Source organism: Chrysochloris asiatica, unplaced genomic scaffold (genome assembly GCF_000296735.1).
Source record: "Chrysochloris asiatica unplaced genomic scaffold, ChrAsi1.0 scaffold00138, whole genome shotgun sequence".
In the NCBI taxonomy this organism is placed as follows: domain Eukaryota; kingdom Metazoa; phylum Chordata; class Mammalia; order Afrosoricida; family Chrysochloridae; genus Chrysochloris; species Chrysochloris asiatica.
In genome coordinates this window covers 3,052,834-3,080,613 of record NW_006408656.1, presented here as the reverse complement: position 1 = coordinate 3,080,613, position 27,780 = coordinate 3,052,834, and the positions used below count along the sequence as shown (strand labels likewise).

Sequence of the window (27,780 nt, the reverse complement as noted above, 5' to 3'; positions counted from 1 at the left end):
GCCACATGTCGCGCAGGTCTTCCGGTCGGACGCAGCGCCACCTCCTCACGCCGCTTTACGAACCTAGAAAAGCGCCGCCCCGCCTTCGGTGGCCCTCCGCACCTCCCCGCCCCCTCCTAGTTTCGCGTCTCCTAGTCCGACGCGCCCGCTATCATCACGTGATTGCCTCATCCGGGTCCTTTGCGTTCTCTCTCCCTCTCCCAACATGGCGGCCTCAGGTGAGTGAGCGGCCGAGCGCGGCGAAGGACTGGGCTCCTAAACCACCCTACCAACCTGATCCACTGATTACCTGGAGTTGGGAAGCGGGCAGCACCGCTTTCCTTTAGGTTTTGGGGACTGCTGCAGGCTGGCGGCTTTGCCATTTTAGAGTATTGCCTCGGGATGTTTCGGGGGAGGGGAAGGGCACCTTCCCCTCCCCCTCAGCCTTTTCACTCCATCTGCGCGAGTCTGCAGTGGGGGATAGCAGTGGACGCTCTATTGAGTTGGAGTAAGAAGGAAGCACAGAAAGATCTGCGAGAGCCCCGAGACTTTCTCATAGACGTGATACACTACCCGCGTGGAGGAAGGAAGAAGGCGGTTGGCGCGCGGACGGGTGCACACTAGACCAGGGCTCCTAGGCGCGAGGCCGTTGCGGACTGGAGTGGGGGCAGGGGGTAAGGGGGGGCAGTTAGAACGCGAGCGCGTGTCAGTGGAGGGGCGGAGGTAAGGCTTTGGTGCGCGTGCGCGGTAAGGAGGGACGAGGGTAGCGGAGACGGACGCACCTCGAAAGCACCTCAATGTCCACATGAAAAGGCTGTACGTGCCTCTCTTGCCACCTTTTAAGTCTTTACACTTTATGCTGTTTTCCTATTACTGTGTAGCCCAGCCTTTGTACTCTGAAAGGTGTATGTGTCAGAATGGAGGTTGAAGCTAGTAGAGTTAGGTGGGGGTGGGGAACCCAGTGTGTTGAGCCCACGTGTTGGAGAGGAAGCAGGGGTGGGGACCTAGATTTTCCTCTAAGGCCTATTTTCTTGTAGTCACATTTTTACCTTGTGAAAACGTTATTCCAGTCACCGTTGTAAGTATTGGGGATTGTGAACAGGATCACATTCCTGCTTTGCTGCTCTTAACTTGTGTTGAGTTTTGATTTCAGTTCCACTGGTAGATTTCAGTTTTGTTTTGTTTTTTTAGATACATGTCCCAACTACTAAAGGTGCAATTTAAATGATTCATTGAACTCTGAGCACTGCTTCTCACCAGGAATTTATCTTTGCTATTAACAAAAAATGCTAAGGTTACCTTTATCTTTGGAAAAATGTTGAGGTAATTGAGGTGCATTTGAACGTAATACTTTTAATTAGTGTAGACTTGACAATTGACTGAGCACTTGTATGTGTGTTGTCTCTTTTAATCCTGTAAGGTTGTGGTATCCCTTAACTGAGGACAATGCAATTATTTGTTCAGGGTCACTCCGTTTGCAGGTTGCAGAGTAAGGCTGAAATCTGAGGCTCGCATTACTTCGGAATACCAAGGTTGAGGTCTGTATTTGGTGTGCTGCCCAAAAGCTTCATCTGAAGATTTTCTAAATGTACCTGTACTACTTCTGTTGACTAGTGAATTCATAAATGTATTTGAAACTTGTGTCAAGTACCGATTTGGCCTGGATTTGCCATCTTGATAATGTCTCATAATTTAGTGAAATTCTCCTTGTTGTTTTTAAGTACCACAGAGTCGGTTCCAACCCATAGTGACCCTGTATAGGGTTTCTGAGGAACAGCTGGTGAGCTTGAACTGCAGACCTTGCAGTTCAAACAGCTTTACAGTCTGGCGCATTAATCAGAACTCCTTATCCGTACCTTTTTTTTTTTTTTTGCAGTTATTACAAGTAGAAGACATGTTAGCAGTTACCTAACGAAAGTGAAATTTACGCTGGTTAATACACATACTCAGTGATGTGTTCCCTTCTCTTGTTTTCCATGTTTACTCTAACTCCTTGAAACATCACTTTCTTTTCTTAAGTCAGTTAACAGTTACCTTGTTTGACTTCTGTAGTATGTACAAGGGGCCCTGTGTTGGTATCTGACATTCTGCCCTTCAAAGAATTGGTGGTGGTGGCAGTGTGGAGTCTGTTCTAGCCTCAGAGTGACCCTGTATAGGGCTTCTGAGGCTATAAATCTGTACAGGAGCAGAAAAAACTCAGCTTTTTCCCTCCAAGTAACTGATAGATTTGAACTGCTGACCTTGCAGGTAGCAGCCCAACTCAGAACCCACTATGCTACCAGAGCACCATAGGTTTATCACATTTTTCACCTTTTTAATCTTTTCCACTCTTGTTGACTTTTGTATGACCAGTATTACTAGATGTGGTTGTACTAATACGATAGTAAATTCTGATAATATTTTCAGTATGTTTCATGATGGTACCCAATGTTTTGTTGGAAATAGATTTTTTTTTTTTTTTTTTCCTCTGGAAATACATGATACAACTTCATAGGCATCTTTTGAGAGTGGGAATTTCTTCGCATTGTGACCCATTGAACAGAAAATATCCTAGGCACTTCTCTTGGCAGTATCGTGGGATTTCTAGGAAATTTGATTGGTTCAACCAGGTCACTTAATTCTTTGGTTGACTTAACCTCTTAAAGGTGTGAGGTTTTAATTTTGTCTTAAAATTTTTACTGTGATGATTTTAATAGATTTGTTAAGACCATTTACCTGTAATTCCAGTTTCTTCATCTATAAGATGGTTATAGTTTGTCTGCTTTCCGTACCTGTAGAGAATCAAATGTATTTGATACAAGTTAACACTTTATAAGAAGTCCTGATGTGGCATTGTAGGATAAGCACTGCACCACAATGTCCCTTTAAACCACAAGGTTGGCAGTTTAAAATCACCAGCGGCTCCACAGAAACCCTGTATGGGGTTGCTATGAGTTGGAACCAACTTGACCACATTTAACAACAAGAACACTTTATGAAGCTAACATACATTAAAGTTGGGGAAAGTGTGCATTCATGCAGAAGCCTTTCATTTGCATAAAATGCTATTGAGTGTGGCAATTTGTTTTTATAGAGAATTGTGTCCAATAGTTTTCATATGGTGTTGACCCTCAGTTATTTTCCCTTTCATCTGTCTGTGATGTTTTATATGCTTATTGTCATATAATTATCCAAACAAACGGCTTTAAAGATTGCTAGTGTGCGCTGTTTACATACTTTTTGTTGTTCCAACTCATGGCGACTCTGTATAGGATCTTCAAGAAGCAGCTGGTGGTTTGAACTGCCAGCCCTGTAATTTGCATCCAGCGCTGATCCTGATCCTGTTTTCAAATTCTGTTCTCTACCATGTAGCTGGTTTTATAGTTAGTTTCAAATTACTAAAATAGTTACAGTAAATGTTTTAAAATGAATTTAACCATTCTCTTGTCATAAAGCTGGTGGAAATATTTGAAAAACCAAAGTGCTTGTTTGTAATTGAGTGTGTGTATGTAAATAGTTGAGTGTTTCTGTAGGAATAAAGAAAAAACAATAGGACATTTTCTTAAGATGGGCACAGAGAATAGGTCATGTAACTGAAAACTGGTTGAGATGGGGCTTAAAAATCATGACTCAGTCTTTATTAAAACTGTCATACTAAAAGGTATAATGCAGTAAAGAATTTGCATTACATGAAACATCTTTATGGTTATGCTCTAAACAACAGTATAATTATTCTAGCTCTAGTCACACTAGTATTTGGGTGGCTTGGCTACATTTATACAATATGAGGGGACTTCCAAAACGTAATGAGATACTGAAAACTTTCATAAACTTTTTGAAGCCTGTTGTTTCAGGAAACATTTGTTAACCACTGGCTTGGTTTTTTAATTCGGGAGAATTTGTTCTTTTTTCTTTTTTTTTTTTAGTAAAGTTATTGGGCTTTTATATATTTCTGAAAATGTTTGTCACCACTGTGTAATATCAGAATATTTTCTTCACCCCAAATTATTATTGTTAAGTGCTATCTAGTCGGTTCCAACTCATAGTGACCCTGTATAGGGTTCACAAGGAGTGACTGGTAGGTTTGAACTGCCAACCTTGAGGTTCAAACCAACCTTGCAGTCCAGTGCATTATCCCACAGTGCCACTGCAAGACTCCTCTTATCTGTTGCAGTCACTTACCATTTCCTCTGTCCCTGACCCCTGGCAACCACTAATCTACTTTCTGCATTTTTCTGGACATTTGTGACCAGCTGTTTTTATTTAGTATAATATTTCAAGGAATCATATTGTAAGATGTTATCAGTACTCCTTTTTATTGTCAGGTAATGTTAAATTGTATGGGTATACCATATCTTGCTTTATATGTTCATCACTTGATGTATGTTTATGGCTATTATGAATAATGACTGAGCATTTCTCTAGGTTTTGTGACTCTTTCTTAGCCTATAGTTGCTAAAACATTCAAAAAGGTTAATGATCTCATAATCAGTGGGACTGAGTCTGGTTAGGTATAAAACTAAGAAAGTTATTTGCTAACAAACCTCATCAGAATATATTTATTGAAGTGAAAATGCCATTTAAAGCATTGGTTCTCAACTTGAGGCAACTTTGCCTGGTTGACTCTAAGGGACATTTGGGACTGTCTGGAGACATTTTGGGTTATCACAAGGAAAGAGAAGTTAAGAAACCAGAGTTGCTGCTAAACATTCTAAAGAGCACAGAACGGCCCTTTAAAAAATTATTGTTGTCGTTTAGTTGGTGCCAACTCATAGCAACCCTATAAAGGGTTTCCAAGGAGTGGCTAGTGATCTTGAACTGCTGACCTTGTGGTTCAAACCAACTTTCCAGTCCAGCGCATTAAACCACAGCACCACACCAGGACTCCAAATTACTCAGCCTAAAATGTCATTGTGCTGAAATGAGAAACCGTGGCTTAGAATTAAGCTGATTATTGTTGATTACCATAGAACTGATATCAACTCATAATGACCCTGTATAGGGTCTTTCCAAGGATCGGCTAGTGGGTTTAAATCATCTTACTTTGTGGTTAGCAGTCCAGTGCTTATCCTACAGCGACATACCAGGAGTCCTAAGCTGATTTTTTTATATGTATATCATTAAAAGCCCTATTATTAAGGCCCCAAATGTATTCTCTTCTTTAAGCATTGTCTAGACTTAATGTTTTGAAAAATACTTTTTTTAAAAAGATAGAAGTATGTGTATTGCTTAATATCCAAATGTTGTAAAGTACTGTCCAGTTAGCTCATAGTGACTTTGTATAAGGTTTCCAAGGGGCAGCTAGTAGGTTTGAACTGCAGTTCTTGCAGTTAGCAGTTCAGTGCCTATTCTAACAGCACCACCCCAGGATTCCAAAGCCATTGTTGTTGTTAAGTGCTATCAGGTTGATTCTGACTCACCAGTTTGATCCCTTGTTGCAAGGGATTGAAACACCTGGAGCTTTAAACAAATGTTTGCACATAAAACTGGGAGGAACACTGTTGAAATCCTAAACTTGTATGGGGACTGCATATCAAGGAGCAAAGGGCATGGAGAGTTTAGGTAACATTTCTTAGTTATTGGAATAGAGTGGAGTAGGGCAAACATTGGCACCCACTTTGGGTTTATTCATTTTTTGTCTTAAGGGCCCATGTCTTTTGATCTTCTTGTTATAACTGAGTCAACACTATTGCTAGATTTATAGAAACATAACTTAGAGATCTTTTCTAAAAGAATCTTACCCTGTGATTTCTCAAGGATGGCAGAGATGACAAAATCAGAGACCAAGTGTATAACTTATTAAAAGACTATCTCAAATAGTAGTAGATATGTGCCAGCCAGTCAGTTCTGGCTCGTAGCAACCCTGTATAGGGTTTCTAATGAGCTGCTGGTGGATTTGAACTGCTGACCTTGTGGTTCACAGTCCAGTGCTTATCCTACAGTGTGTCGTAGTTGCTAAGTGCCATCCAGTCAATTCCAACCCATAGGGACCCTGTATAGGGTTTCCAAAGAGCAGCTAGTGAACTTAAACCACCAACCTTGAAGTTCAAACAACTTTGCAGTATGACACATTAGCCCACAATGCGCCACACCAGGACTCCACCATCATAGTTGTTACCGTAGAGTTAGTTGGGTTCTGACCCTTATCAACCCTGTATAGGTTTTCCAAGGAGCGGCTGGTGAGCTTGAACCGCTGGACCTTGTGGTTCAAGCTGACTTTGCAGTCTTTCACATTAACCAATAATGCCACAGTATGTTCATATCAAGAGTCAAGGGTAAAAGTTGAAGCTCTGGTAAATGTATGTTAACAACAGTGTTGTCTCCAGTTCTGCTATTTTGGTAATAAACAATAAGTAAATAACAGGTACCTTTCTTAAATTCTTAATCTTATGTTGAACTTACCCTCATTGTATGGGCTGGCTACTAGTCTCCCAGTGACAGGTTAATAATTGGGTTGTTGTTAGTAATGCAAAGGATACATATCCTACCCTTATGTCTTGTTCAAATGTGTGTTGGGGTTTTTTTTAGCTTGTTTAAATTTCCCCTAGAATGAGCTTGGGACACTACCATTGCTGTAATATCTACATAGTTCTTTTTTTTTTTTTTTCAAAGCTATAGGGTAGATTCGGTATTGCTTTGTTGTAAAGTGCCGGCGAGTCGGTTCTGACCCATAGCGACCTGGTATTTCTGGGTTTCCGAGGAGTGACTGGTGATTTTGAACTACTGACCTTGTGGTTCATACCGACTTGCAGTCCAGCACATTAATCCACTGTGCTACACCAGGATCCCTGTATAGGGTTTCTGAGGCTTTAAAACTTAGTGGGGACAGAAAGCCTCCTCTTTCTCCTACAGAGCAGCTGGTGGGCTCAAACTGCGGACCTTGGGGTTCACAGACCAGTGCTTATCATATGGAGCCAGTGTGTTCCCTCAATATGGCCGGTTCATCTTAAATGATAACTTTTTGGAGCAGAATTAGTGTAAGTTACTTGAAAGAAACATGGAAACTTTATCATTTAAGGCCATCTTTTCTCTATATTGTTGCACGTTCATCTGCTTTGCACATTGAGACCTAGCACTTGAGGTTATTTTATCCAGAAAGACAGTGTGTGTAACATCCATAGCAAATGTTGTTGGTAGTTGCCATCACTTGAGTCAGTCTAACTCATCATGAACCCTATGTAGGGTTTCCAAAGAACAGCAGGTGGGTTTGAACCACTGACCTTAGCAGTTGTCAGTCCAGTGCTTATTCTGACAGTGCCACACCTAAACTTCTTTGCACTTTGGTCATTATTTCCTGAAGGTTGAATTTTAAGAGAGGTACCAAGTTAGAGAGCAGCCTTCAGTTAATGAAATGGTATGTCAAGTTACAGGTGCTTAGTCCTGTTGGGTTGAAATCGAGTGATAAATTGTAATGGTCTAGAAGAGTTTTTTGATACACAAAGCTGAATTTTAGAACAAAACTACTTGCTTTTGTTAGCTGTTGGTTTCTGTTAGGGGCCAATTTTAGAACTTCGGTTAGTCACGTCTGCTCTTCTCAATTAGGTCCTGATTGGTGCCATCTCAGAAAATTCTGAGAACTACATAGAGTCATTTGGAGAGTCCTTTCATAACCAGGAAAGACATTTAAATACATCGATGGTTAGGGTTTTCTTTTATTTTCCTTGTAGTATCCTATGTGGCGCTCTGGGCTAATGCATCAGACTGCAAGTCATTTGAACTTCAAGGTCTGTGCTTCAAGTTCATCAGCTGCTCCTTGGAAACCCCAATACATAGAGTCGGAATCGACTCTATGGCACTTAAAAACAACATCCTATATCATCTTTGTATATGGTCACTCATGACAACAATCTGAGATTTTCAGTGATGGTTTTTTTCCCTAAAATGGATTGCCATCCATTTTTTCCAATGCACCTCCTCTCAGGTTAACCATGGGTAGGATACCTGCCAAAGAGTTGATACAGAAGCTTCCTAAAAGCTGAAGAAGAAGAAGGGGCTGGGGGGGGGGGGGAACAGCTGAGGAAGAGCCCTGAACTTTGTTACAGTTTGAATTCTAACTCCCATCTAATATTTCTGTGACTTTAGGATAGTCATTTCACCTCTCTGAGACTTTGTTTCCTTCCCAGCAAAAAATTGATGATGGTGATTCCTGTTTTATGTAGTTACTTTATACTTATCTAATGAACCTACTTGATAGCACTTAACAACAACAATGAAGCGATCATTTAAAGTCATATGGTGCTATTGGATAAACACTAGCTGCTAACCTGTAGGTTGGCAGTTCAAACTCACCAGCCACTCCTTCCTTGGAAACCCTGTACAGGGTTACTATGAGTTAGAACCGACTGAACTGCCCTTGGCAGCAACAACAAAATCTTACTACAGAGAGGACTTGTTGAACATATTTCTAGACTCTTTTCCATACATGAACGTAATTATGTTTAAGCAAAGGGGACTTGAATAATGTTTCTGTATACAATTCTGTAAGCCGTGAGTATTGGTGAATAATCATTCCCTTGCCTTTTTAAAACAGCAAAAAAGAAGAATAAGAAGGGAAAGACTATCTCCCTGACAGACTTCCTGGCTGAAGATGGGGGTACTGGAGGAGGAAGCACCTATGTCCCCAAACCAGTCAGCTGGGCTGATGAAACAGACGACCTGGAAGGAGATGGTAATTGAAAAGGAGCTAACACATTGTGTAGAGCCTGAACTCTTGTTTATATATTTTATAAAGCATGAGAATTAATCTTAGGTTTACATTACAAAATTTTGTGGTGGGGCCTGAAATTCCTCCTAGGTGTAAAACTCTATGATATCCTCGAAGTTTTTGCTGCAATATAACTTGTAAGTGATGTGTACTCAGAGCAAAGGAATATTTAATTCTAGAACTATTTATGGTAAGTCAGGGTGTCACTGAGTAAAAGAAAATGGTCAAAGGAATGGGAATGGGGGAATGGTAAGTGAGGAAATGTAGAAGGGCCGTTGGAATATCATTTGAACAGGTTCTGTACCTTCCAATAGTAGGCAGGAACTTTATTGTAATTGGTGATTGTGATAATTATTTCACTAAAAGCTTTTATTGCATGCTGGAAAAATGCCTCTTTTGTGGACTGTTTTCATATGAAAATAAATATTCCCTGTAGATTTTCTTTCTATAAAGTGTTGATGTAGAAAAAAAAAAGACGGAGGGAGGCATAAACCATTATGGAAATAATTTCTCTGTTAGTGGTGCTTGAATACACTTGGACTTAGAGACACCCTGGTTAAATTGTTGCTTTATCATCTTTACAACCATGGTGGTGGAGTAGTTGTTCTCACGTCTTTGCTGTATAAGGAGTGGTGGTGGTGCGCCGAGGAGTCGGTTCCGACTCGTAGCAACCCTGTATAGGGTTTCCAAGGCTGTAAATCTTTACAGGAGCCAGACACCTTAGCTTTCTTCCATGGAATGGCTGGTAGTTTAGAACTGCTGACCCTGAGGTTAGCAGCCCAACTTATAACCACTCTGCTACCAGAGCTTTTATAAGGAGTAAACAGTCTTATAATTTTTTAACAAAAGTCTGAGCCATTAAGGACCTAGAGATACTTAGAAATACTTAACAATTAGCATGGCCCTCTTGTTCTGAAGAAGGTCTCATCTAATTGCCTGTATCTACTTTCACTCCTAGTTTCAACCACTTGGCACAGTAATGATGATGACATGTATAGAGCACCTCCAATTGACCGTTCTATACTGCCCACTGCTCCACGGGCTGCTCGGGAACCCAATATCAACCGGAGCCGTCTCCCCAAATCTCCACCCTACACTGCTTTTCTAGGGAATCTGCCCTATGATGTGACAGAAGACTCCATTAAGGAATTCTTTAGAGGATTAAATGTAAGTATAAAAGTTTGAGGCAGTGAACTAGATTTGTTGATAAGTGCCATTGATCATAGCGACCCTGTATAGGGTTTCCAAGGAGTGGCTCTGGTGGGTTTGAACTGCTGGCCTTGGGGTTAGCAGTCTAGTGCTTATCCTACAGTGCTATAGCATATTAGTAGTGACTGCCTCTGAATTGCATTGTTGAAAAAGATTCTGGAGATTGGACAGATTTGGAAAAAGGTGATTTATATTTACAGCCTTTGAAATGTCCTTATCCTCCACCAGTTAGACAGTCTTGTTAGCATAATTAATAATGCCTTATTTGAACAGATTGGATCTCTCAGAAACCTGTGCCTCTTTTCATTAAGAAAGTTAAAAGTGAAGATGCCCAATTAAATGTCACAGATCGAAAGAAAATTTTTCTGAACTTAGCCATTCTGTTACTGACATTCAATCTTTTACTAAATTACTGCTTTGTTCTTTATGAGAATTTGTTTAAGCAGTTGTATAGTTTGTATTAACAGAAGAGTTTGCTGAGATTATTATTAAAAGTTCTGTGAGCTTGTTGAGTGTTTTTGAGTTGGTTCCGACTCATAGTGACCCTGTCAAAGGTTTCCAAGGAACAGCTGGAGGGTTTGAACTGCCAACCTTGTGGTTCATAGTCTGGTGCTGACCTTACAGCACCACACCAGGAGTCCTGTGAGCTTGTTTTTGTTACGTTCTGTCAAGTCTGTTCCGACTCATGGCAACTCTTTATAGGGTTTCCAAGGAGTGGCTAGTGAGATTAGAACTGCCAACCTTGCGATGTCGTGCATTATCCTTCAGGACCATACCAGGACTCCTCCCCTGTGAGCCTAGTGCAACCTAGTCACTGTTTATAGTCTTGATTTTTAAAGCTCAACACACAGGATATTTGGAAAGGCACTAAAGATTCTAAAAAATTTTTTTTTTGTTGTTTTTAATTGAGTATACAAGTGCTCATATCCTTGTGTGGCACTGTAGGATAAGGTCAGAGCTACTAAGCCCAAGGTCAGCAGTTCAAACCCACCAACTGCTTCTCAGGAACCCTATACAGAGTTGCTATGATAATACCTCTAAGAATCTAGTTCCTCCTTTATTCTGGCTGTGCTTTTCTAATTTCCTAGATTTGTTTCTGTCGTTTGCTTTTCTGGTTTTAATTTTTGGCTGCTACCCACTAATCTTTGTATTAAAATACAGCTAAAAGGTTGACCTACTGTGCTTTGCTCTTATAGCTTTTTCAGTAGACTGGTGAATAAACCCTGGACTATTCAGTCTGTTCACCTTTATATTATAGAACTGGTTTCTGTAGTTAGTGCCCCTTTTCCTACTCTAGTCATAAGTTGAGATGAACTAAAATGTAAAAGACTATAACAAAATATATATCAAATCAGTGATGCAGGAGATAAACTTGAATATTTACAAAATATTGAAGACATGAAAAAAAACAAGGAAAAGAAAATAGACTTGGAGAACATCAAAACAATGGAAAGAAAACAGTTTTTAATATTTGGGGGAAGGGAACAGCAAGCTGAAATTAGTAATAGAAGGTAAATGTAAGGATTCAGTAGTTTTCCGTCTCAGAATTCAGCAGATGAGGAGGAAGGGGTTATACGTTATAATATTGGAGCGCTGGTGGCCCAAGAGTTAAGCAGTTTTCTGCTAATGTAAGGTTGATGGTTTAAGCCCACATACTAGTACCACAGAAGGGTCTGATGGTCTGCTCCCATAAAGATTATAACCTAGAAACCCCTATAGGGTAGTTCTAGTCACATGTTGTTGTGTTAGTGCCATCAAGTTGATCTACAGCAACCCTGTATAGGGTTGCCAAGGCTGTAAATCTTTACAGGAGCAGACGCCTTAGCTTTCTTCCACGGAATGGCTGGTAGTTTAGAACTGCTAACCTTGAGAAAAGTCTGAGCCATTAAGGACTTAGAGATACTTAGAAATACTTAACAATTAGCATGGTCCCTCTTGTTCTGAAGAATCATGAATGAAACACCGACCTTGTAGTTCAGATGGCTTTGTAGTCTGATGCTGCTAATATGTAAAGATAGTGAAGTCACTCCAGTATGCAAGTTCACTGAAACTAAAAACATAATTCATAAAGAGGTGACAGAAAAAAAACAAGCATTAAATTGAAACATTTTGTGTTTCTTTACTCTTTCAGATTAGTGCAGTGCGCTTACCACGTGAACCCAGCAATCCAGATAGATTAAAAGGTTTTGGTTATGCTGAGTTTGAGGACCTGGATTCTCTGCTCAGTGCCCTGAGCCTCAATGAAGAGGTAAAGAAAGTCAAGGGAGGGAGGTGGGAGCTAACAAGATTTCTAGTATGTTTACTAATCAAATTGATCAATTTTCAGAGGTTTGGGTACATTGCTCACTACAGTATCATTTGTAATGTATGCTCCTAAGAATATTTTATAGGGATTACAGAAGACTAATGTGTAAATAATCAATCTTAATGTTTCTAGGCATTACCTTTAACTGTTCTCCCTCCTGAAGCCATAGGCTTGAGAAGTTCTTGAAGGAGAGGAAATTTCACCATTAAAACCTAGGAAAAATGGGGACTGACCAAATTGTGATCATTATTTGCTGTCTCCTAAATAATTTAAGTAAATGTAGGGATAGAAGAATGTATGTATTCAAATAGTTAAATATATGGAAGACTAAGGTGGTTCTTATCAGATCAATTTTATATTTTATTAACATTACTAATCTTTTACTTGACCACTTGACTGGATAAAAAAAGGGAATACTGTGTAGTTGTTATTGTTTGAAGTTTGTTGGGTTGACTATTACTTAAAATGGTGCCATGATATAGATTTAGAAGATTGTTGTGTAGACATGTCATCATAGTTGTATTTAATACAATTCCCAGTGTTCGTAACTAAAATTCATTGTTATCCTTCTTCAACTGTAGACTCTACTATGAAATGAGGAAAAATCAGCAGTAGATAATTGGGTTCAAAGTGTATAAATAATGATGTGGGAAAGGGAAATCAGAGGGTATCCCTGGAGGAACTGATTTACCCAAAGGTAATACTGAGTCAAAAAAAACCTATGGACCATGCTTTGTACAACTTTGCTAGTGCATGGTGGTGGTTGTTGTTGTTACTACAACAGAATGAACACTACCTGGTCCTGTACCATTCTCATAGTGACTGCCGTCTTTGAGCCCGTTGTTAAGCCACTGTGTTAATCCATCTTATTGAGGGTCTTTTTTTTTTCACTGACTCTTTACCACGTATGGTATCCTTCTCCAGAGACTGGTCCCTCCTGATAATATGCCCAAAATATAACATGTTTGGGCAATACAGTAAGGGCTCTAAAAATTTTTCAATGGATAATTACTGTGGACTAAGATAAAAGCCTTTCATATTTAACTAGTTGTCTAGGTGTTACTTTTATTATATTTGACAAAATGCATTGGATAGTTTAAAAGTTAATTCTGTTCTGAGAAATTTGACTGTAAAAAAAAAAAGTAAGATGGTTGACCTTAAAATCATTTAAGCCCAATTTAAATTAAGAGTTTTTTTCCATTTTCAAACCTTTATAAAGGATTCTTTAGCTAACAGGTGGGAATGTTAGCTAGATTACAGTGTTTTTCCTTTATCTTCCTTCCCCCAGTGCTTCTGCTATGCCCAGACGTTCAAGGTCACTCATGGGATTTGTGCATAATGGGGCAAAAGGTTGGTTAATATGGTCCTATGCTCTCAGTCTCTAGGTAACAGGAGAATTCGAGTGGATGTTGCTGATCAAGCACAGGATAAAGGTAAGAGCACTGATAGAATTTTCATATTTTGTCATGGTCCTAGGCTGATGAAGCAGAGGTGTCTTTTCTCAGAAATTTTTAATAGAGGTATAGTGGTACCTGAATCTAGAGTAGTGGTTCCCAACAAGAGACCATTTTCCTTATAGGAAGCCTTGGGTAAGGTTTGGAGACATTTTTTGGTTGTCACGGCTGAGGAGATTGTTACTGCAGCTAATGGGTAGAATCTACATGCTTCTTAACATCCTGCAGTGCGCAGAATAGCTTTCTCCCCTGCCCCCCCATCTTAAAATACTGATGACAAGATTGAGAAATCCACATCCAAATGCTACATTAGAAGTTACAGATAGATTAGGTACTTAGCAACAGATTGGGCGCATGAGAGACCTCATTCATGCTTTTCCAGGACTCCTGGCCTAGATAAATAAGGAATCAGTAGAAATGTGAGGAGAAAGAATTAACTCCATTGAGAATATACTTATAAAGGACTCAGTTACTAAAGGGGCTTTTCTTTTCCAAAACCTGTGAGAGAAGGGGCCCTGATGGCAATGGTGGTTAAAGTGTTTACCTACTAACCTAAAGGTCAGCAGTCTGAGCCTTTTCCATAGGAGAAAGATGTGGTAGTGTCCTTCCATAAAGATTATAGCCTTGGAACCCCTATGGGACAGTTCTTTTGATAAGTCGGAATTGCCTTGACAGCAAGGGGTTTGCTACTTTGGTTTTTTATGAGATATTGTGCAAAAGAAAAAGTTGGGGACTAATTTGTTTGGGTTTTGTTATTGTTTTAATATACAGACAGGGATGATCGTTCTTTTGGCCGAGATAGAAATCGTGATTCTGACAAAACAGATACAGACTGGAGGGCCCGTCCTGCCACAGACAGCTTTGATGACTACCCACCTAGACGAGGTGATGATAGCTTTGGAGACAGTAAGTTCGTTTTTATAAAGTTGGTTTCTTTAATGCTTGAATGTTCAGTAATAAGACAAATGTTTTGGTGTAAAAGATCTCACATTAACAGATAGAAGAGGTAAAAGCAATAAAAGAAACGTGTTAGGAATTTGTGTTCTGCTGGGTTAGTACTAGCGTGCTAGCCACAATATCAGCAGTTCAAACCCACCAGCAGATCCTTGGAAACACTATACAGGGTCACTGTGAATCAGAACCAACTCAGTGGCACTTAACAACAAAAGCAGTTGGCAATAGATGCAGAAAATGCTGTAAGTATCAGACAGGGCTAGGGTGTTAGGGAAGTTTCAGAGAGTTGTTTATAAAGAATTTCAGCAAATTTTACGGAGTATAAACTATTGGAACGTAAAAAACATTGAGATTGGAGGACAGGATCCATATATAAAAATTGGTTGCATCACTGTGTTGTAGTAATCAAAATATAATTTTACTTGTTTTTAATTTTTTGTTGAAAATAAACGCTGCAGAAGCCACTCCCATTCCAGTTTCTAGACATAGACATTGATTACATTCTTCACGTTGTCAATATTTTCATTTCTATTCTAATTGCTTCACTTCTTCTCACTAAATTCTATCAAATGGCTGTTGGTTTTTTGTCTGTCCGTCACCCAAGAGTATTTTGTTTCTTAAAACAATCTTCACTCTTTGGGCTTGGTGTAAATGTGACTTAAGGGCATAGTTTCAGTGCAAGATTTGAAGAGTAACTCAAGGCCATAGTCATAGGGACTTCTTCAGCTTCTGTAGATACGTGAGTCTGGGTTTGACTTATTTATTTGCAATTACGTTCCACATTTTCAGAAATTTTAGTAGTGGTAGCCGGGGACCATCTAGTTCTGGTCTCAAGGTGAAAGAAAGCAGTAGTTCATGTAGATAACTGATCCTATGATCCAGTTCCCTGTATGCTTCTTGGGTTTCCTTTCTCTGTTGTGCAGATGAAGACCTATAGTTGTGTTTAAATGACCACTCAAAAGCTTTTAATACCCAAGATACTACAAGTATGGTTGAGCCTTGAACAACACAGAGATTTGGGGCAGTGATCCCCCTTATCCCCACATAGCTGAAAAGTCTACATATAACTTTTGACTCCCCAAAAATTTACCTGCTAATAGCATGTTGTTGTTAAGTGCCATCTAGTCTGTTCCGACCCATAGTGAACCCTGTATAGGGTTTCCAAGGAGCACAGTGAACTTTAACCACTGACATTGTAGTTCAAACCAACTTTGCAGTTCTGTGCATTAACCCACAGTGCCACACCAGTACTGTTGACCAAAAGCCTTACATAGTTGATTTAACACTCATCTTGTATGTACTGCATCAGCATAAAAACTGCAGTTACAATACAAGATAAAGGGGGTTTTGCCAAAAGTGCAAGATTTACGCACCTACTGTTGGCTGCAGCAATAGCTTTATGGATTTAAAAAAAAAAAAAAAAATGGGTAGTCCTCCCACTGGATTTGTTGATTTTTAAATCATCGACAACCGCAGCTAGCTGCAGACCTCAGTCTCAGTCTAAGGTACATACCAAAGCTATTCAGTCTTTCTTACATAGTTATGACTGATTAGTAGGCACACTTCAGCATTGCTGGTGGTCCTTTGTGTGTGTCCCATGGTGTTATTCTTGTACTGAATAGGAGAGAGCACTTTGTCCTACAGAAACCATGGTCCTACGCCCCCAAACAAGAGTGCTAAAACCAGGATGTGTTTGGTTATGTCTAAATATTACTAGCATCTGTAGGCTCACACACATACTTACAGGAAGAGGGTGTTCATAATAAGAATGACCGGGATCAATTAAAAGAAAGAATAAATCCAATGTGTATGTGTCTGGTTGTGATGAAAAGTCTTTGTGGCCCATCGAAGTCTTAGGAAGAAGTACTGACATGTTTCCACCTTAACACAAATTCGAGCTTTTTTGTTGGTCTTGGCCTGACACTGCTGGATATTGCACTGGGATTACAAGGTCAGCAATTCAGACCCACCAGCCACTCTTCAGAAACCCTATACAGGGTCACACTTAACAACAACTCTGTATACCAAGAGGTCATTCTTTATTCTGGGGACATGATGTCAGAGAATTACTGTAAAATCTCAGCAAAGTTTGTGTCATCGCTAACTGTTCAATAATGGTATATATTTCCTCGCTGTGGATCTGTGTTATCTCAGTAATTGCAAATATATTATGATTTTAATATTATATAAGTAAGGTCAATTGCAGAGTTCACTTTCCAGATGTTAGAAATGTATTTCAAAGTAAATGCATGGCTTACTTTGTTACAGTCTCTTAGATTCACTCCTGTGTATTGTCTTGCTAACGTTGAGTTCTTTGGGGTCGGTTTCAAGTCACAGTGACCCTGTATAAGTTTTCAGGGAGCAGATGATGGGTTTGAACCACTGACCTTGCAGTCCTGTGCTTACCCTACAGCATCATACCAAGAGTCCTTAGTAATAACATTTGTATGGTATAACTGTTGTTGTTGTGTGCCGTGGAGTCAGTTCCAACTCAGCGACCCTATGCAGGGTTTCCGAGGCTATAAATCTTTACGGGAGCAGAAAGCCTCATCTTCCTCCCACGGAACAGCTGGTAGTTTCGAACTGCTGACCCTGAGGTTAGCGGCCCGATTCGTAACCACTACGTGACCAGAGCTCCGTAACATTTGTTGTTAAGTACCATTAAATCAACTCCAACTCATAGCAAGTCCTTACAGGGTTTCCAAGGAGTAGCTGGTGAATTTGAACCATTGACTTTTATTTCCAAACCGACTTTGTAGCACTTCAGTGCCCTATCTTACAGTGCCACATCAGGACTCCTTAACTCGTCCTTAATGTATAAAAATAAGATTCATACTTGACATAAACTAAGTTTTATGAGGTTTGTATTGGTCTATATTAGAAATTTAGAGTCCTGATGTGGTGTTATAGAATAAGCATTCAACCATAAGGTTGATATGAATCACAAGTTTGGTGTTTGAAACTCACCAGTCACTCTTTGGAAATTCTTTATAGGATTGCTATGAGTGGGAACTTAACAGTAATTAGAAATTTATATTATTCACGTGATACATTCAGGTTTCCAGCTTCCCTTAGAAAATTGGAAGATCTCAATAACAAACAGCTGGATTTGCATAATAGCTATCGTTTTTATAAATGATTTATACTAGCGTATCATCTGAGCTACAGTGCTATTTTGAAAACATGTCTGGTGTTTAGGGGTCTCTACTTTCTGCTACTGTAAAGATGTAAAGCTTCGGAAACCCTACACAGGGTCTCTGAGTTAGAACCTGTTTGACAGCACTTAACAACATACTAAAAAAAATCTATAGTGTAAAATATAGTACATAAATGTTCTAAATAATGTGTCATGAACACACATAATAAGTATATTTCTCAGTCTTTAATGACTGCTATATATGATTGCCCTTACTCTTTGACTTATTCTGTGCACCACAGTTTTGCTATTATAAACAGCATTGCAATGCTTTCTAGTTATATTTCTATGGAGCCCAGATAGCTCACCAATTACACACACAGTTGATACCTTAAAGGTTGTTACTTGTTGCCTACCCAACAGTTCTGGGTGAGAATGGCATGACAGTCTGCTCCCAGAAAACCTTACAGGAATGAGGGACAACTCTGTCACGTGGAGTTACTCTCTGAACCCCACTCAACAGCCCCAACAAGAGCAGCACATATTTCTAAAACAACTTTATGAATGGTTATGTTATGTGCCGTGGAGTCAGTTCCAACTCATAGCGAGTTGTTAAGTGCCCTCAAGTCAGTTCCAACTCATGGGAACCCTGTGTAGGGTTTCTGAGGAGTGGCTGGTGATTTTGAACCACCACCACGCAGTCCAGTGTTCATCCCACAGCTCCACACCAGGACTCCTTCTGAGTGGTACTCCTATTATAAACTTACTAGCAGTATCGTCATTGGCTTTGTTCTCTAAACTTTGTCAGCACCAGATACAAAGGTGGCACTGTAGGACAAGCCCTGGACTGACAAGGTCAGTGGTTCAAACTCACCAACCACTCAGAGAAAGATGTAGTCATGAGAAAAACTTCACTTGATATCCATTCTTTCACTTTGGATGTAAGGTGATTTATTTTAACTAAATCTGAAGCATAGCATGAATACAAATTTATTAAATCAGACTGAGCTAATATGTTACCATGTTTCACTTGTTGACAATGGTAACGATCACATGGGATATTATTACCTGTGTCTTTTTGTCTCTAGAATATCGTGATCGTTACGATACAGACCGGTATCGGGATGGGTACCGTGATGGCCCCCGCCGGGATCTGGATCGCTATGGGGGCCGGGATCGATACGATGACCGAGGCAGCAGAGACTATGACAGAGGTAATCATAAAACTCAGCTAACTGAAATCACTTTCTTTCAAGAGCTCCTTTTTTGCGTTTTCGGTCCAGTGTAATGAATGTAATTTGAGGTCTGTTTACAGGCTATGACTCCAGAGTCGGCAGTGGCAGAAGAGCGTTTGGTAGTGGGTACCGAAGGGATGATGACTACAGAGGAGGTGGGGACCGCTATGAAGACCGATACGACAGACGGGATGATCGGTCATGGGGCTCCAGGGATGATTACTCTCGGGATGACTATAGGCGAGATGACAGAGGTAATTTGTTTTGTTTACTTAGGACACCAGACCACTGAGAACAGATTATGGTTCAAACCCCCTAACTATTTTTACACATACTATGAAGGAGGCAGCAGAGCATAAATAGCACGTTGGGCATGAATAGTCTTAAGGAAAATCAAACAAAGCTGTGTTTTTTTCCCTTTTAATATGCCTTATCTAGATTTATTTTTCAAGTGAAGGTCTTACCAGTGTTATTTAATCTAAGAAATTCTGTCTAGTCTTTGTCTAACTATGTATGAGAAACTTGGGAGCTCTGATGCAGGCCTCCCTGACTGTCACCATACCTTCCTTCCTCCGTTAACCTTGGTGCTGTTGGGTACTGTTGAGTCCATTCCAACTCAAAACAACCCTGTACAGGGTTTCCCAGAGCAACTGGTGGGTTTAAACTGCTCACCTTTGCAATTAGCACACAGTCCGTGGCTTATTCTGGAGTGCCACACAAGGGCTCTCCCCTATTGCTTACATGCCCTATTTTTTTCTTTTTGATCTTACATCCCTTCCTCCCCCCAAGACTTGCCACCTCTTCTCCAGAGTCACCACTGCCATCTTTGTTAAGGCCTCATTGCTATGTCCGAATTACTGGCAGTTGCCTTCTAACATTTCCCTGCCTCGCTTCATTTTCCAGATTGGGCCCAGTTCTCTTTCTGGAACTAGAGATAATTAAATTGCTCGCCTTTTAAAAACCTAAAATCTCCCATGACTTGAGAGGTACCGTTTTGACTATATTCCTTTGGCATTCAGGGACCTTCAGTTTATTTCTTCAGCACCTATCCCTCCTGTTTGATGCATATGACATCATCCAAGGTTATGCTCAGGTGCCATCAGGAAGCCTTTGAGAGCTTCACCAAGCATAGTCCCACTTTAATATCTTTTATATGAGTAAATGATTTTCTCAGCATGCTGTATTCTTTCTTATTTTGACTCTTCCACTAATTTGGACTCCTCCTTTGGAGGCAGGAACTAAATGACGTAACCAATATTTCTAGAATCTGATCTAACCATATAAGTAAAAAATTGGGTTTGTTTATTTATGTGAAAAGGGGGTTAGTCAATTGCTATTATTGTCAGTAAGTTCTAAGCTGTTGTCAGGTGCCATCAAGTTGACCCTGTATAGAGTTTTCACGGAGCAGCTGGTTGGTTTGAACTACCAACCTTGCAGTTTGCAGTCTAGTGGTTACCTACAGCGCCACACCAGGACTCAAAAGTTTTGCAAACTTTTGCCAGTTTCTTACTGGTGAAGTTGTACAATGTACCTGTAAAAAATTGAATTAACAAAAGTTGTGTGATATGTTCACAACAGTGACAACAGAAGAGTAGCTACTGAGGCTGTTTACATAGAAATCATACACCTCATGAGTATTTGGTTCCTTGCTTTAGAGGTTTAGGGTCATGGCTTCATGGAAGATCTCCCTTAATTATCCTACTAATATATTTGGTGCTTTTTCTACCTCTTATAAATTGTTTATTAAGTGGGTAAATTATAGGAGTGTCTCAGAGGACAAAACAAGCATTGTGTACCATAGTGGAAGTAGTAGTTGAGCTACTTTGATAATAGAATTTTATTCTTGGGTCTACTACATGTTAGCAGTGTAGCCTTAGTGACGCCTATAAACGTGGTGAAAGTATTGGCCACTTAGAGATTGAAAAGGTGCCAATGTAAAACCCTTACAGAATATTTACAACTTGCTAAGCAATGTATTCTTTGTTTGCAGATATTTAGTTATGTAGTAAAAAGACTTGCACAGGAATAACAACACTAACTTCAGTCTAGTTACAGAGAACAGCTCAGCAAGGCATATGTGATTAGAGAGGAGTGCTCAAGGAGGCTTCAGCTAATTTGGATGTCTGTAATGTTTAGTTAAGATAAACATGATTTTAAGAAATAGGATTTCCTTGAAACATTAAAGTGTATCTTGAAATAGTCTGACAACTTGGATTAAGGAAGAAATCAGATCTCTTAAGAGTTGATATTTTTATCTAATTTTAGTTTTTGCTCTGGGCTAATATTTCATCCTGCATTTGATAAAGAATTCATTGTTGAGTTTTTAAATGGCATCGAGTTGTTTCCAATGCTAGCGACCCTGTGTACAACAGAATGAAACACCACCTGGCCCTACTCTAGTCCCACTGTCATTGCTGTGTCTCAGCTTATCATCAGAGCCACTGTGTCAGCTCATCTTGCTGAGGGTCTCCCTCTTTTTTGTTGGTCCTCTACCAAGAGTTATGTCTTTCTCCAGAGACTGGAGAAATGTCCAAAGTACCTAAGACAGCAGCTTGCCATTCTCACTGCTAAGAAGCATTCTATTCATTGCTCGACGATACCATTCGGTTTGGTTTAAGCTACCCATAAGAGCTTTATATGGGAAACTGGCTTTCAGCCATCACTTTCTGGTGATTTGAAAAACTATTACTTAGAGTTTCATTTAACTTAGGTCCCCCCCAAAGACCCAAACTGAATCTAAAGCCTCGGAGTGCTCCTAAGGAAGATGATTCCTCTGCTAGCACCTCCCAGTCGAGTCGAGCGGCTTCTATCTTTGGAGGAGCAAAGCCTGTTGACACAGCTGCTAGAGAACGAGAAGTAGAAGAGCGGCTACAGAAGGAACAGGAGAAATTACAACGTCAGCTGGATGAGCCAAAACTAGAACGGCGGCCTCGGGAAAGGTAAGGTTATTTTTTAAATAGGGGTTTCCCGTCTGTGAATGCAGAGATTCTTACTGGGGGCATTACACCCTCAGTACTAGGGAAATTTGTGTTGGGTGCTATTGGATGCCAGTGACTGGCATTTGGTGAGTAGGGGGTGCTGAGGTCATCTACAATGGGTGCCAGGGACAGTGTCACAAATCATTTTTAATCTGCCTGTTGGACTAAACTTTGTTACAAATAGAAATTGGTAGTACTTAATGTATTGTTGTTAAGTGCTGTCGAGGCAGTTGTAACTCATAGTAAACCTGTACAGGGTTTCAAAAGAGTGTGGTGGCTGGTGGATTTGAACCTCCTCCAACCTTGCAGTTAGCAGTCTACATTGCCACACCAAGAATGAATATGTTATTAGATATTGTTGAGTTGTTTCCATCTCATAGGAAAACTATGCACAACAGAAACAAACACTGCCAGTGCTGCTGCCACTCCCCATCCTGCTCCTTTGGGGTCTTTACCCCAAGTATGTGAGATGAAGTCTTGCCCTCCTTGCTTATAAAGAGCTTTCTGGGTGTACTTCTTCCAACACAGATGTGTATGTTCTTCTGGAAGTCCATAGTACTTTCCGTCTTCTTCTCCAACACCTTAACTCAAATGCATCGAGTCTTCTGCATGCAGTCTGCCTTATTCATTGTTCAGCTTTCACAAGCCTATAATGCAGTTGAAAATACCATGGCTTGAGTGAGGCACACTTAGTCCTCAGAGTGATATATTTGCTTCTTGAGCACATTTGCTTAATGCAGTATGTGGTTTGATTTCTTGGCTGCTGCTGCCTTGAGTGTTGACTGTGGAACCAAGCAAAACAAAGTCTTTGATAACATCAGTCTTTCTCCATGTATTGTGATTCTATTGGTTGGTCCAGTGCTCCCGTGGTGATACAAATGGAATCCAAAAATCTCAGTTGCAACAGCTGTAAAAACCACAACCAGACCCACTGATGTCAAGTCTGACTCAGGGTGAGCCCATCTCCATACAGAGAGAACTGCTCCTGTAGGCTTTGGCAGCCGTCATCTTTTTATGGAAGCAAATCATCAGGCCTTTTTCTGTGGTGCTACTGAATGGGTTTAAACCGCCAATGTTTATTTACTTCTTTAATTTATTAGGGTTACAGAAGGGAGAAAGTGTTTTCATGTATATTCATTGTGGAGTCCCTGGGTGGTGCAGATGGTTGACACATTTATTTGGCTGTAATCTAAAAGATTAAAGATTCAAATCTAGCAAAAAATAAGCCACGAAAAACCCTATGGTTTGGGACCTCTGAGTCATAGTCAACAGCAATTTATTTCCTTTTTGGGTTTTAATTGTGTTACGTTGATAAATTATCTGAGGGTTGTTTTAGTATAATTAAGGCACTATTACAGTGTTTATTATAAAAGGGTGGATCTAATAGAACAGAAAACTCATTGCTGTCTCTTGGGGTTTCCAGTGCTGTGACTGTTACTGGAACAGACTGCTATATTCTTGTCCTCATGCAGCAGTATCTATAAAGTAAAGAGAAGCTCTAAAACTGAATGCAGTACATGGTACTCAGTTGGGTCCATTTTAGATTCAATTCCACAGACATACAGGATTGAGTGGTGTTCCTTGAAAGGTCCACATGGGTCCCAGGTGTGGACATACTGTGCTTTGTTAAATCTTGTGAGCAGACACCCAAGCTGGCGAAGTGAAGAAACTCAGGAACGGGAAAGGTCGAGGACAGGGAGTGAGTCATCGCAGACTGGGACCTCAGCCACATCTGGCAGAAGTAAGTCAGATCAGGGTGGGTATTATGTTATCATTTCCATAACCTGTCTGGGGGGCATTTGGGACAGACTCTACAGAAACTTTGGGGTTTTTAATCCTGTCAGGTCCGGGAACTCTTTATTTGGGTTAACATGGACTGAGTTAAACATTTGGTCTGTAAACTCTACCACTAAAGGTTATGCTTGATTTTTAGATTCACCTCTTCATTTGCTATCATTGTCTTAAGAGTTTTGTTTACTTAGAACAATGTGGGCATGGGGTGCTCACTAAGCTGCTTCCAATTTCTGAAGCTATGATATGCTGATTGATTGATTGGTCGGTCACAGGCACTATCAATGTAACATCTCCTTCCCTTAACATTATTTAATGTGCTTAAGGTCTCTTAATTGATTTTTATTTGAGTATTTCAAAACATGGTTTAAGACTGGAGTGATTTTTAAACCATGGTTCCTGGAGTTAGGGGTTTCACAATTGGTTCCCTACACACACACAGAGACATGGTAAAACTTTTCTTCTTCTGATTTGACCTTTTCCCTATGACTTCACAGATACACGAAGGAGAGAGAGCGAAAAGTCTCTGGAAAATGAAACCTTCAGTAAGGAGGAAGATTGCCACTCTCCAACCTCTAAGCCTCCCAAACCTGACCAGCCTTTGAAGGTAATGCCAGCTCCTCCACCAAAGGAGAATGCTTGGGTGAAGCGGAGTTCTCATCCTCCTGCCCCATCTCACAGCTCAGACACAGAGCAGCAGTCCCCCACAAGGTGAGTCCTTGTAAACCCAGCCGCAGTCGTTAGCTTAGAGTTTAAGTATTGTGTTATCAGATAGGAAATGGCTTACGGGATATTAGCCATGTATTGCAAGATTCACTGTCTTTGCTTCCTCAGTTCAAAGTCAGTAGAATGCTTCAGTCAGCTCATGAGAGCCAGTTGTTCCGGTTTTGGGGTTTTGATAGCAGAGTTTGACAGCAGCCATGATTAGAACATTGCTACCACAGAAATCTCTGAATACTATACATCAAAGCAGTATGACTCCAGCTACTTCACTTCTCTGAGTCTTAGGATTCTCATTTGTAAATTACTGCTTTATATTGTTGTCTTTCTAATGTTTTACTCTTCCAAAAATAAGCCTGCATTTCTTTGGGTCTAAAAAGCGTATTGCACTTGAAGAATGATTGTTTCTTACTTGTTCCCTCCCTGGGACAACTGATGAATATAATCACATGTGTTTTTTCCTTGTAGTGTTGGGGGTAAGGTAGCTCCAACTCAAGCATCTGAAGAAGGACCAGCAAGAAAAGGTGAGACACTATAGAGGGGAATCGATTTCTCATGTAGAATGTGCCTTAAAATGGCTTACCAGGGGAGTTGAGAAATTTTGAATTTCAGTGTATTTTGACCCTGTTTTTGCATGAAGTGCTCTTTGGTTACTTACCTTCCCTTGCCAGTAGAGGGCAGGAGTGGCCCCTTTGGAGAAAGCATGGAGCCCTGCCCTTTCCTGGTAGAGCATTTCTTTGAAAGGGAAAGAAAAAAAAAACTGAAAAGGAAGGAAATTAGCATGCTTCATCCAGATTAGAAAGGTCACTGCAGAGCCTTACTTCCAGCTTGCTTCTCGTGATGCTGTGACACTGCAGTGGAACTTTTTAGTGAGCTCTTGTGTGTGTCAGTACCAGAGGACATAGGAAGGAAGTCTGGGTTGGGGTGAGGTTTCATTTCCTCCAGCACATATGTGCACACATTTCTTCAGCTAATGAGAAACCTAGAAGGAAGCATGTATCTTCTACTTGTCCTTAATTTAGTTTTTCTCTCAAACAGATGAAAACAAAGTTGATGGGGTGAGTGTCACAAAAGGCCAAAATGGGAACTCCAGCCGTGGTCCAGGAGATGGCGGGAACAAAGACCACTGGAAAGAGTCTGATAGGTTCGTTCTCTTTCTCATCCATCCTGTGCAAGTCAGCCAGTAAAGACAGTTAGCAATTCTGAAAATGTCCAGATAGCAAGGGTTGTTAATGGGAGATACCTATTCAGTGGCTCAGAACTCTGGAGGGGATTGGGGTGGGGAGTATGTGTTGGGAGTACTCTCTCAAAGATGTGGTTTTATGCTTAATCTCTGCAGGAAAGATGGCAAAAAGGATCAAGACTCCAGATCTGCACCTGAGCCAAAGAAATCTGAAGAAAATCCAGCCTCTGTAAGTGTTACAGGGTTTTCATTTTCTCTCAGCTCACCTTTACTCTGAAATGCCACTTATAAGGGATCTCAAGGGTTCCACTTTTACCACTGGGCTCCTTTACATTGGAGTAGGTGAGGAATGACTAAACAGAGACTGGATGTGATCTAACTGTCTTTCCTTAACCACTCTCTGGGCAATACTTTATGAACAAGCAAATGGATGTCATCCACCATCTGCCAAAGTATTTATGTCCTGTTTCTTGGTTTTGATGTGTGAATTCAGTGCATTTGTTATTTTGTCACTCTTAATCTGTTACAGAAGTTCAGCTCTGCAAGCAAGTATGCTGCTCTCTCAGTTGATGGTGAGGATGAAAATGAGGGAGATTACACTGAATAGACCTCTACCTGCTGTGCTTTCTCCTTGTCTCTCCCCACCCTGGAACAGTCAAGAGCAAATCAAACCTCTATCCAGACACAACAAAAGAAAACTCACCATCTCCTGGAGACCTTTCTTAACTTTTTTTTTTTTTTTTTAATTAAATGAAATGAAATTCTTTTGCATGCTGCTGCAGCTTTTAAAATATTGAACTAACTGGAGAATCACCAACGTAGCCAGAGAGAAAAAAGGCAGCTTTTAAAGGAAAAGTTGTGTATTTTATGATACCTGTGTGATTGATTAGTGCCTAGCAGCCTCTGTTTAGCAGAAATGTTAATGACAGTGAATTCAAGGTCTGGAATCTGCTTGGGCGGGAAGAGTGTAAGAGTTCTACCTTTTAATTCTTAACTATCCTATTGTGGCATATATGAATTCTGAAACATCTGAATACATTTTCCATCCTTGGAAAGGTAGGTAATAGTCTCTGAGGTGGTTTCAGTCTCCAGGAGGCTGCAAGTCCCTGGGGCCAGCCTAGAGGGAAATCTTTCATTTTTACCCCCCAGGGGGGTAGTAGGGAGTAAGTCTACAGGCCTTTGTGAAAGACTAGGACTGCTTGGTGACCAAAATAAACGGGAAAAATCAAGAAGCTTTGGGAGATGTTTCTTTTTGTACCCGGTAGTAGGGAAATAGTATTATCTCCAGTAAACACATGAATGGTGTTTTTCCTGGAGCAGGAATCACTTAGGGGTCATGGGAATTCCTGGGTCTTTTATGTGTCCTGGTTCTGCCCTTTCTAAACACTACCCTTCCCAAAAGTTCTAATGTATTCTGTGGAAACCTTGAAGCTTTAAAAGTGTGTTCACACTACTTCATTGTTACCTCTAGCTTCTACTTAAGTCACATACATACTGATCTCAGCCACTGGGAGCTGTCAAATGAGGAATCACTGCTTTGCTCAAGCAAGTTAGTTGACTCCTTGATGTCTTGACTATCTCTCTACCCACCATCTTGCGCTTTCTGTTTCTTTGACCCTTTTTATAACCAGAAAACAATAGAATTAATGGTCTTGGGTAGTGAATGAGGGTAGGTAATTAGGACACTTAAATTGGGAATCTTTCTTAACAGCCTTCCTTGGCTTCAAAAATAAAAGAAAAAACATTTCCTTCTCTCCACTGATAGTCCACACCAATGTTTTCATTTATAATGTGGCCCAGACAAATGTGTGTGTGTGTATGTGTGTGTGTGTGTGTGTGTGTTTTGGGTTTTGTTTTATTGTTTGTTTTGTGTTTTGGTTTTGTTTTTTATTAACTTCCCTTGAGAGAATAAATGATGATAGAACTATTTAACAAGTCCTGATTTCTCTTGCAACACAATAGCTTCACTTGCCTGCTTTTCAATGCACTGCGCCTTTGTACGGGTCAACTTAATAGATGGTACCCTCCCCCTGGTACTTGAGAGAAATGACACCTTGGTCTTCTCCCATCAGTTCTAGACTCAGCCTGTCTGACACATCTGGGGTGTTGGTTTGTTAGCTGCAGCAGTGAGCATAATGAATCATTTACCCAGT

General features: G+C 40.4%; 1 protein-coding gene across 3 annotated transcripts; it reads left to right on the top strand.

Moving 5' to 3' along the window:
• On the top strand, nt 1–26,473 carry EIF4B (eukaryotic translation initiation factor 4B). Of its 3 annotated transcripts, none has more exons than XM_006869987.1 (15): nt 1–218; nt 8,489–8,626; nt 9,621–9,829; nt 12,003–12,119; nt 13,555–13,609; nt 14,402–14,536; nt 18,809–18,934; nt 19,036–19,209; nt 21,666–21,894; nt 23,577–23,674; nt 24,222–24,435; nt 24,913–24,968; nt 25,483–25,588; nt 25,784–25,856; nt 26,157–26,339. In XM_006869987.1, the coding sequence occupies exons 1-15, from the start codon at nt 206–208 to the stop codon at nt 26,232–26,234; spliced, it is 1,821 nt and encodes a 606-aa protein (XP_006870049.1). In that variant the 5' UTR covers nt 1–205; the 3' UTR covers nt 26,235–26,339. The 3 variants fall into 3 exon arrangements, with proteins under 3 accessions (XP_006870049.1, XP_006870048.1, XP_006870050.1); XM_006869986.1 differs by having other exon boundaries at nt 186–218; nt 23,577–23,689; nt 26,157–26,290; XM_006869988.1 differs by lacking the exon at nt 12,003–12,119 and having other exon boundaries at nt 186–218; nt 26,157–26,473.
• The last annotated feature ends 1,307 nt before the right edge of the window (nt 26,474–27,780 follow it).